Source organism: Salvelinus alpinus, chromosome 5 (assembly GCF_045679555.1).
Source record: "Salvelinus alpinus chromosome 5, SLU_Salpinus.1, whole genome shotgun sequence".
NCBI lineage: Eukaryota > Metazoa > Chordata > Actinopteri > Salmoniformes > Salmonidae > Salvelinus > Salvelinus alpinus.
Window position 1 is genome coordinate 17,575,468 of NC_092090.1, and position 10,172 is coordinate 17,585,639.

General features: G+C 45.0%; 1 protein-coding gene across 2 annotated transcripts in view; it reads left to right on the plus strand.

The window, feature by feature from the left end:
- The window catches only part of LOC139575020 (reticulocalbin-1-like), a 47,432-nt gene that overhangs the window by 6,866 nt on the left and 30,394 nt on the right, over positions 1-10,172 (plus strand). Inside the window, exons 1-2 of one of the 2 annotated variants that reach the window (XM_071399923.1) lie at positions 2,001-2,091; positions 5,231-5,354. In XM_071399923.1, the coding sequence (XP_071256024.1) occupies positions 2,081-2,091; positions 5,231-5,354 (135 nt within the window). In that variant the 5' untranslated portion in view covers positions 2,001-2,080. Of the gene's footprint in view, positions 1-2,000; positions 2,092-5,230; positions 5,355-10,172 lie in introns of those variants that run through there. The other variant, XM_071399925.1, reaches the window with a different exon arrangement.

Below are 10,172 nucleotides of genomic sequence, written 5' to 3' on the forward strand. Positions count from 1 at the left end.
TATTAGGTGACCAAGATGGTTTGAGGGCCAGATTGGGAATTTAGCCAGGACACCGGGGTTAACACCCCTACTCTTACGATAAGTGCCATGGGATCTTTAATGACCTCAGAGAGTCAGGTTGGTCCTGGATGGGAGACCAGATGCTGTTGGAAGTGGTGTTGGAGGGCCAGTAAGAGGCACTCTTTCCTCTGGTCTAAAAAATATCAAATAGTGATTGGGGACACTGCCCTGTGTAGGGTGCCGTCTTTCGGATGGGACGTTAAACCGGTGTCCTGACTCTCTGAGGTCATTAATGATCCCATGGCACGTATCGTAGGGGTGTTAACCCCGGTGTCCTGGCTAAATTCCCAATCTGGCCCTCAAACCATCACGGTCACCTAATAAACCCCAGTTTACAATTTACATCCCCCTCCTCTCCCCTGTAACTATTCCCCAGGTCGTTGCTGTACATGAGAACGTGTTCTCAGTCAACTTACCTGGTAAAATAACGGATACATTTTTATAAAGTAACCTACTTATTGTTCTGCAGGTTCAGGACTTAGTGAAGGTATCTCCTCTGTCCTGCCTTGACGTTCGGAGAAGAGGCTATAAAATAACATTTATTGTTGTACAAGTTCAGGACTTAGTGAAGGTGTCTCCTCTGTCCTGCCTTGACGTTCGGAGAAGGGGCTATAAAATAACATTTCGGAATTGTTTGTGAAGAGCAATGTATATATAGCAACCTGAAAATGATGACTTTCCCTTTTACATTAGTCGTTTTATAAAGTGATCCTAAAACGTTTTTTCTTCTTCTTTATGTGCACATGTTGATACGTTTACAGTCTTCACTGGCAGAGGCGCGGAGTTAATGTATTATTGGTCCATAACCCGTAATATGCCCCCAGTTTCCCCCTTCAGAAAGCCAGGCTAAAAGCCTGCAGACACATGTCACAACCTCTGTCGTTTGTGTCAATTTGAACAGGAGGTCGGAGAGTAAATGGACAACAGCACTGCCACGCGTCTCTCAGGAAGAGGCCGGGGCGGCGCAGGTACGGGGCGGTCAGGACTACCTGTGTTTGGACCTTTATTTGGAGTAACCACCATTAAGAGGTCGCGAAACCGTGCAACGCATCAGGGTTCTTGACATCCGTGCTGGAAACCGCACGGCTTGGCCCCGCTTATCAGGCTGTCAATAAAACGAGACGGGAGGCTGTGGCTAGACCAGGTGCTCCCGATCCCTGCCCACACGGCCCCGCTCTCCAGAAGCTGATCAGGCGTGAACGCAAATCTGTCCAGCCGGTCTTCCCTCTACCACGGTCACCCCGCTTCCTAATGCATACAGTACAACAGCACACACAGACAGCCACACCAGCCGCGCTCTCTCTCTCTCTCTCTCTCTCTCTCTCTCTCTCTCTCTCTCTCTCTCTCTCTCTCTCTCTCTCTCTCTCTCTCTCTCTCTCTCTCTCTCTCTCTCTCTCTCTAGCTCATAGGAAAGGTTGATATGGCCCAACATTTTTTTTATTGTGGATATTTTATTATTAATAAGCCTAATTTGATGTAAGAATTGTCTGCAAAAAAATATTTCAGGCAGCAAATACTTTTAGAAAAGATGTGTGTTGTTACAGTGTAAATACTGTAAAGTTATAGTACATTATTAATGGGGCAATAAAAGCGACAAAAACAATAGCATCATAACAGTAGCAACAATAATAACCTAATTATTACAATGTAGTAAAAGGTCTATTTACATTATTTTATATAGGCCTAATATTTGTACTTTTGATTGAGAATAGCGAAGAGACAGAAATGCAAGGAATTCGATGGAGAGTTTGGGTCCAATTGAAACACGAGCTATCCAGGGAATGACAATCTCTTGTTCGCTCAGACTGATAAAATGTAAAACAAATCCCGTAATGTTCAGCCTCCCCTCTCCAGCCATGCAGAACATTATGCTGCTAAATACGCTTCACGAGCCGCCTGTTTACTGCCGCCGTTGCACACAGAGATAAAGGTCCTAACGAAAAGCGGAGAGATCACAGGGAGAAAGTTGAAGACTTCTGAATGGAGGAGGATTTTCACGTCTTGGTTTGGATTGATTGCAATGGCAGCAAGGTACGTCTGAACACCAACGAGATGGTGTGGAGCGTTCACATTTGTTGTGTGTGTTCTCTATTGTGACATGATAGTATTGAAGTTATTTGTATGGTTTATTATGTTTATTGAATAGATAGCTAAACGAACAACAACTAACAAGCCAGTAAAACGAGATGAACGGCGCGTCATGAGAGTGCTCAGCTCATGCTGCTGAAGGGAACGGGAAGCGACATGTTATTCATTGTGACATCATATACATGCTTTAAGTTCAACGACGTTTTCAGAACTCGGAATGAATAAGAGATCAATTAGGTAATCTATAGCCTGTCACATCACGTCTTCCACCTCAGTTAGGCGACACCATTAGGCCACACCATTACGACTTAATATGCCCAAAATGCAATCCGTATGAATGTATTCGCATTGTGCATGTATAAGCCTACATAGGCCTATTAAGAAAACTGTTCACACGAATTAGTTAATTAATGTGACCCATATGTGTAATCAATCCCCTGTTCCCCTCTCATCTCTATTCCCCCTCTTTCCCTCTCCACTGCTCATCTCTACCCCCCCCCCCCTCTCTCCCTCTCCACTGCTCCTCTCTACCCCCCCTCTCTCCCTCTCCACTGCTCCTCTCTACCCCTCCCCTCTCTCCCTCTCCACTGCTCCTCTCTACCCCCCCTCTCTCCCTCTCCACTGCTCCTCTCTACCCCTCCCCTCTCTCCCTCTCCACTGCTCCTCTCTGTCCCCCTCTCTCCCTCTCCACTGCTCCTCTCTACCCCCCCCCCTCTCCCTCTCCACTGCTCCTCTCGACCCCCGCTCTCCATCTCCACTGCTTCTCTCTATTCCCCCTCTCTCCCTCTCCACTGCTCCTCTCTGTCCCCCCTCTCTCCCTCTCCACTGCTCCTCTCTATCCCCCCTCTCTCCCTCTCCACTGCTCCTCTCGACCCCTGCTCTCCCTCTCCACTGCTTCTCTCTATTCCCCTCTCTCCCTCTCCACTGCCCCCCTCTCTCCCTCTCCACTGCTCCTCTCTATTCCCCCTCTCTCCCTATCCACTGCCTCTCTCTATTCTCCCTCTCCACTGCTCCTCTCTATTCTCCCTCTCTCCCTCTCCACGGCTCCTCTCTATTCTCCCTCTCCCCCTCTCCACTGCTCCTCTCTATTCCCCCTCTCTCCCTCTCCACTGCTCCTCTCTGTCCCCCCTCTCTCCCTCTCCACCATCTCTTTCTCTCTATCTCCCCATCTCTCTCTCCTTCTCTCCCCCCTCTCTCTCTCTCTCTCCTCCCTCTCTCTCTATCCTGTGTGAAATGTTTTAATAAGCCTCAGTCTCTGTGTGGAGGGTTAGATTTGTTTTCTCCCAGCTCCCTGGCCCTGGATCGAGCCATTATCCGAATTCCCCCGGGGTGATTGGATGCATTTTGTCCGGAGTAGACAGCCACGTCCTGGATGTTAGGAATTCACTTTGGCTCAACGTGACAAGGCTGACTTCGATCTACAATTGCATCTGAAAGCGCAGCTAGCTGAAAAATCCTCCGCCATTAAGCGCTGCTCTTCCCTATATAACAAGAGCCTCCATTTGCACACAAATGCTCACACCTCACATCTCTGCTATATACAAATGAAAGGCCCACGTCTGTACAGTGGACGCTGTAATTGTGGTGGCGCTATCGGTCAGTCAGTCTAGTCTTTCACAGAGTCGAGAGGGAAAGTACTAACGAGGGGATTTGCTCTAAATCTCTGACCCTTGAAATTAGATTAAAGATTGACAGTGGCTTGAATTTTTTTTTTAACTCGAGATTGACACCTGCCAAGCAGGCTCTCCCGTGATTGATTCTGATGCCTGATGCTGGCAACAATAATGCTGTGGCTCGTGAGGGGCTGAGCAGGCGCACTTCTCACTCACTAGCCAGGAGTGGCTGAAGTCAGTGTCCGTGTCGCACTGTGAGCTGACAGGGGAAATGGGAGCTAACGAGGTTGTCAGATGTCCTGACAAGACAAATGAGAGCTCGTCACACCCTGCACTTTAATAACGTTTAATGGAACCGTATTGCACCGTTCAAAATACAAACGTGTTTGGGCGCCGGAAACCCACAACGCAGCAGTTAATTACGCACGGCAAAATACTGTATATTACACGTCTGTTAATAAAATGATGTTGGCCTGGATTCAGCGCCACAAAGGAGGCCCTTATCCAACATACATATGTTTAAATAATGTATCTATATGTTCCAGCCCCAATGTTCACCTTGTGTTATTTAAGAGACTTTCCGTTATTTCAATAAATATGAATCGAAGGCCTTGTCATAAAACAACAACCTGCAGTGGGTGATCCAAGGACCAACATCAGGGTTTCTCACAGAGCAGCTGAGGATGCAGACATTGATGTTATATATAGACATATAGACTATTCTAGACGAATAGAGAGTAAGTAGCGAGACTGATGGGGCTCCACCTCCCTTCATGCGTTAAATGGCGCATCCATACTGCTTATTTTCTCACGGAATGCTTAGAGCTCCTTCATGGCACATGTCTGTGTAGCTGAGAGGATGCCCTGAAGACCATAGTCTTGGTGGAGATGTATTGGCTGTCTCATCATCTGAGGACGTGGCATCTACCCCTCTGTATCCCCCTGCAGTGTGAACGGTCCCCAACCTCTCACCTAAACGCCCTAGTTTCCCCCATATTCATAGTTTGAGCACAAGACTGAATGGAACATGAAAGGTATGAACACATGTTCTTCAAATTTGAAGGTTTTGTTAATTTCGTAGAAAACGTTCAATATCGACGTATTTATCGGACTTCCCCTTGCCTTGCCACCTCCCCTTGCACGTTGCATTGTATAACAGAAATTCCCGTTGGATACACTGACGTAGACACAGAAGCACACGCATGGACACATGTATCCTCAAATACACACCCGTGCATACCCCGACAATTAGACAACAAACACACAGTTAGACCTACTTGTAAACTGGTGTGTGTCGGAGTGGGAGGATTGCAATTACGGCAGATGTAGTTTAACTCTAATCTAGCGCAGTATCTTGATTTACAGTGGCTCAGTTCTGCTCTGGAGGAGCGGGCGAAACGAGGGGGTGGGGGGTAAAAATAGACATACTTTCAGTAATGAAATCACCTGCCCTTTGGTTCCTCTCACAGCCAGCACCTTCCTGCCTACCCGTGTCACTGCAGGGCAAGCAGCAAACCACAGCACCTGTCGCACAGGAGAATTAGCCTGGATATGGATCCGACTGGACGCTTCGCAGGACGCAGTCAGAGGAAGGTAATTACACTTGCAGTGTGTTGGTACCTCAGGGACTAAATAAGGCCAAGATCACCCACAAGCGTTCGTGCGTGCGTGCTTGTGTGCGTGTGTGCGTGCAGTTAAGAACGTTGGGCCAGTAACCGAAAGGTCGCTGGTTCGAATCAAAGCCAACTAGGTGAAAAATCTGTCCATATGCCCTTGAACAAGGCACTTAACCCTAATTACTCCTGTAAGTCGCTCTAGATAAGAGTGTCTTCTAAATGATTCAAATTAAAAAATATATATATATATATTAAAAAAAGAAAGGTATTTTTTTGTATACAAATGTAGGATCTTCGTTTGATTACCCTGTTGCTGTATTTGAGGTTTAAAAAGGCTCCTGAAGTTTGTAATTTCTAAATACGAAACGTGTATTAACCCCTTCAAAATTACCATTAATTATAATCCACATAATAATTCACTTTTCTGCTGTAGCAAACAGGCTCAAATTAAGTTCCTACATCTGTATGGCGCCAGGGCCTCTTGAAGACAGAGCAGGAGAGTGAATGGGCAAGAAGGAGAGAGATAGAGAGAGAGATGGAGAGAGAGAGAGAGAGAGAGAGAGAGAGAGAGAGAGAGAGAGAGAGAGGGAGAGAGAGAGAGAGAGAGAGAGAGAGAGAGAGAGAGAGAGAGCGCGTTTAGGGACCATCAGTAAACAATTAATGAAACATGGCAAAACAGAGCCTTCACAGAAATGTGCGCATTTTAAAAATGAAACGCGTGTATGGCGTAGGTCATTAAGCTTTGCGCTAAGTAGTCTACTGTAGCTCCGGGCTAACCGGGAGACGGAACATAGAACACCGAAAGTGACAAACTCAACGCGGGTCTCGGTGATATGTTTAAATGGCTACAAACAACAGTGGATCCACACAGAAAACTGGGCGATGTAAAACACAGCACACTAAATCAGGCAATAACGACGAAAAACCGTCTGGAAATTGGACTCAGAGTCAAGAAAACATTACTTCCTCTCCCTCTCTCAGTCTGCATGACACATTTTATCCTGGAGTAAATATTCTGACGATAATTGAACTGAATTTGATTTGTAAATTCCTCATTTCTGAATATGAAAGTGCGACGAGGACAGCAGAAATAGTTCTGCCCGTGCGCCATCCTATAATGACTTTGACCATTGGCAAGATACTATGCATAATGTGTGGAATTTTAACTTGCTAATATGCTATTTTCTAGAATAGACTGTAACACCATGCATTATTGATGTGGCTTTTTCACAAATCACAAATGTGCGGTGAGACTTATAGGATGGATACTGGAGAGCTGGGCCTGTCGAAGTTCATTGCATGAAAACACCATATATATATTATTCTATAGAATAAATGGGCCTATGAACCAATCTCATAACCTTTCAATATTTCATATGAATTTGATTATTTTAAATAACTTCGATGTAAAAAAAATTATAATCGAATTATTAAAGAAGTCGTTGAGAAATAAGGGAAGAAAGCTATAGCCTTTTAAGACATTTTACAAGTCCTTTAACCCGTGCGGTTAGTTATATGTTGGTGGTGTTCCCCTTTCCTCTACTTAATGGGAAAAACATCTGACCTATTTCAGGTCAGCTGGTCATTATCGATTTTATGCAACTCTCTTATTGTTGTATTAGTACAGCTTTATGCATAGGCCTATGTTTGCCCGCAGCAAAGCAGTAACTTTTATTTGACAACCTGTACATACAATCCTTTATACTCCTTTCAAATCTATAAGAAGCTATAAGAATCAGAAATGAGTGCTAATCCGACGCGTAATTACAAGCAACTTTCAGCGCTCTGCTTTGATATCAACGGGTAGGTTGCACGAGCAGCAGAGCAAAGCCAAGGCAGCGGCAGATAAAGTCCTCCAGACGCTTATTTGTGTTTGAACCGCATCTGGTAATAGGCTTGTCTTAGATCTGTCTCCTTAATCAGGGTTTTAATTAAAGGTGGTTCAAGGCCGCGGAGAACATGAAAAGCCGTAATTAATACTAGCCTACACCAGACCCCAGAACAGATGCAACCGTCCTTCTTCTGAGAGAAAATCCCATGGAAATCATGTACAAAAGTTTGTGTGCAGGCTGGGCTGTAGAGGTTAATCCGTCGTCTTGAGAATAGGAGCACATTTCCCATTCGGCGCGGGGAGTCGCGGCGGTCGGGAATTCAGTTCCCTGTCATGCATGTTTTCATATTTCTTTGACATCTATTGATTTGAGGACAGCTGTACGGCTTTGTCGCAGGAGAGAGCCCCGGTCACAATGCATTAGCGTGACGCGTGAGCACAAGCCCAACATCTGAGGAGCCAAACAGGCTCAGGGAACGCCTGACAAGCGGCACTTACAACATGATCATTATGGAAAACCCACACGTTTTATTGGGCGTAATGAATGACTCGTCTTAATCAATGTAAATCTGTTGGAAACACGAGGTTGTGTTACTTTATAACTTCCTAAAAGCGTTAGCATTTATTAACAGGAACTAGCCTATCTCTTTTTGACCTAATGAGATAGGTCTATCATAAAATATGAATGTACATTTAAAAACTCAGGTATTCGTTAATACATGAAAATCTATCTTAATGCATTAGTCTATAATACAATTGCATGACTCACAGTACATACTTGTATAAACTTTATAATGTTATAATTTGCCAGCCAATTCAATTAACCTCCAGCTGTAGGCCTATATCGTCTAAGTGTATGTCTATAACATCATTTGGAGAAAATTATTGTTAAAATGCTAAGAATTATTTTAATGCAAATATATTGGGTAATTTAAATCCTGACACACACACACACACACACACACACACACACACACACACACACACACACACACACACACACACACACACACACACACACACACACACACACACACACACACACACACACAGTGAGTAATATTCCTAAACACAGATTTTATGGGCTTAAACCATGGAGCGTTCTCTGTGTGTGTAATTGGCCACGTGCTCGGATGCCCTGGGTTCAGCCTTGGCATCAGTTTAGTATCGTGGAGGGAAACAAATTTTCCAAATAATTTCAATTAAAGAAAGAATTGTGTTGATTAAGGGTACTGGGTCTCGTTTGCTGCTCCAACGGTGATGACTAAAAACTTGCATTTTCATAAAAAAAAGTTAAAAATATTTCTGAACCAGGCCTACTTCACCAGGTTACACCTATATAGCACAGTGCTGCTGATGATGATCAACAGTCTTATTCATCATCATCATCATCATCATCATCATCATCATCGTCATCGTCATCTTCATCACCGTCTTCATCATCACCATTATCAACATGATTACCATCTTCATCATCACCATTATCAACATCATCACCATCTTCATCATCCCCATTATCAATATCATGCACATTTAATTTATGCGAATCACATGGGATTTTGTTTAGGCTGGGGATTTACCAATCCCCCTAATAATACAGGAGAATGGTGTTTAAAAAGTTTACATCGTAGGCTGGCCACATCTCAGATTGTTCTGGTCAGAGGAACAGATGGACCAATCCCCCGCACATTGTCCTCCTGTCTGCCCACTCCGACTCCTAGTAAAGTACTGCGTTCAGTGGCATTTCAGCGTATCCGACCCCGACGCCCCGTTGTTGCGTTTTTAACAAATCACCTCCTCACTCTTCCCCTTCACAATGAATCAAGATTTACAAAACGGGAGATCTCCTCCCTTGGCAGGGAAAAGTCCATTCCGGGCTTTGAGGCGGTGATTTACGCGCAGGCTAGCCCTCGCCTTTCCCCACCCCTTGACGGCTGCTCCGGGGCATCCACTGAGACCACCACTCCGGGGGCGAGGCCGGGGCTCCATGGAATCCGCGGCTGTAATTTCTTACTCGGCTGCAGACTATGGAGAGTCACGCCACGCTGGAGATGTTGCAGTGCGCTTCCCAAAAGCCATGGAAGTTGGACACACACACACGCACACAACACACACACACACACACACACACACACACACACACACACACACACACACACACACACACACACACACACACACACACACACACACACACACACACACACACACACACACACACACACACACACACACAACAACAATGATATGAATCCCCCTGGCCTCAGACTAACGTTTGGCCTAGTTTGTTCCTCCTGAGAGTTCCATGTCCTCCTCCCCCGGGAGACCCTCCCCTCCCTCTATACATATGTAAAGGAGACAAATTAAAAGGGCTGAAGAAAAGGTGCAGAGCTAGTAAATCTTAAACAGACAATTGCCACCACTTGTGATTCCTTAATGCAGCTCAAATATGCTAGTTTACCAATGTGGTCTCCGGTCAACGCTGTTAGAATTTATGTGTAATAACTCCCACTACTGTTTAGTAAACTGCACAGTTAAACCACGTATTGCGATCCCACCAGTACAGCTGAAAGGTAGGCCTACTAAATGTGCTCAAAGCACTGTTAACTCTCTCACAATCTGATCAATTATAGCGGCACTGATCCCAGTACAGTAACATAACTCAATAACGTGGCGTCTTTTTCTCCAGACGTGGCTTTTAGTATAGTAAAAGTATAATAATTGTAACTTTACGCATGCCTTCCATGAAAAAGTGCAGGCAAGAAAAGACAGTAAATATTGTTATTTGAGAACTAAGGTGATCTCACGAACTGTTAGATTCTTAATAATTAAATATGATCATTGTTTATTGGAGATGATATGCAGTCGGCCTGGGAAGGCAGACTAGTTGGACACTGCACCGTGCAGAAGAAACTCAGCCCTGTGATTTGACCTTCCCCTTAGTTCTGCTTGTGGAGCGTGGCT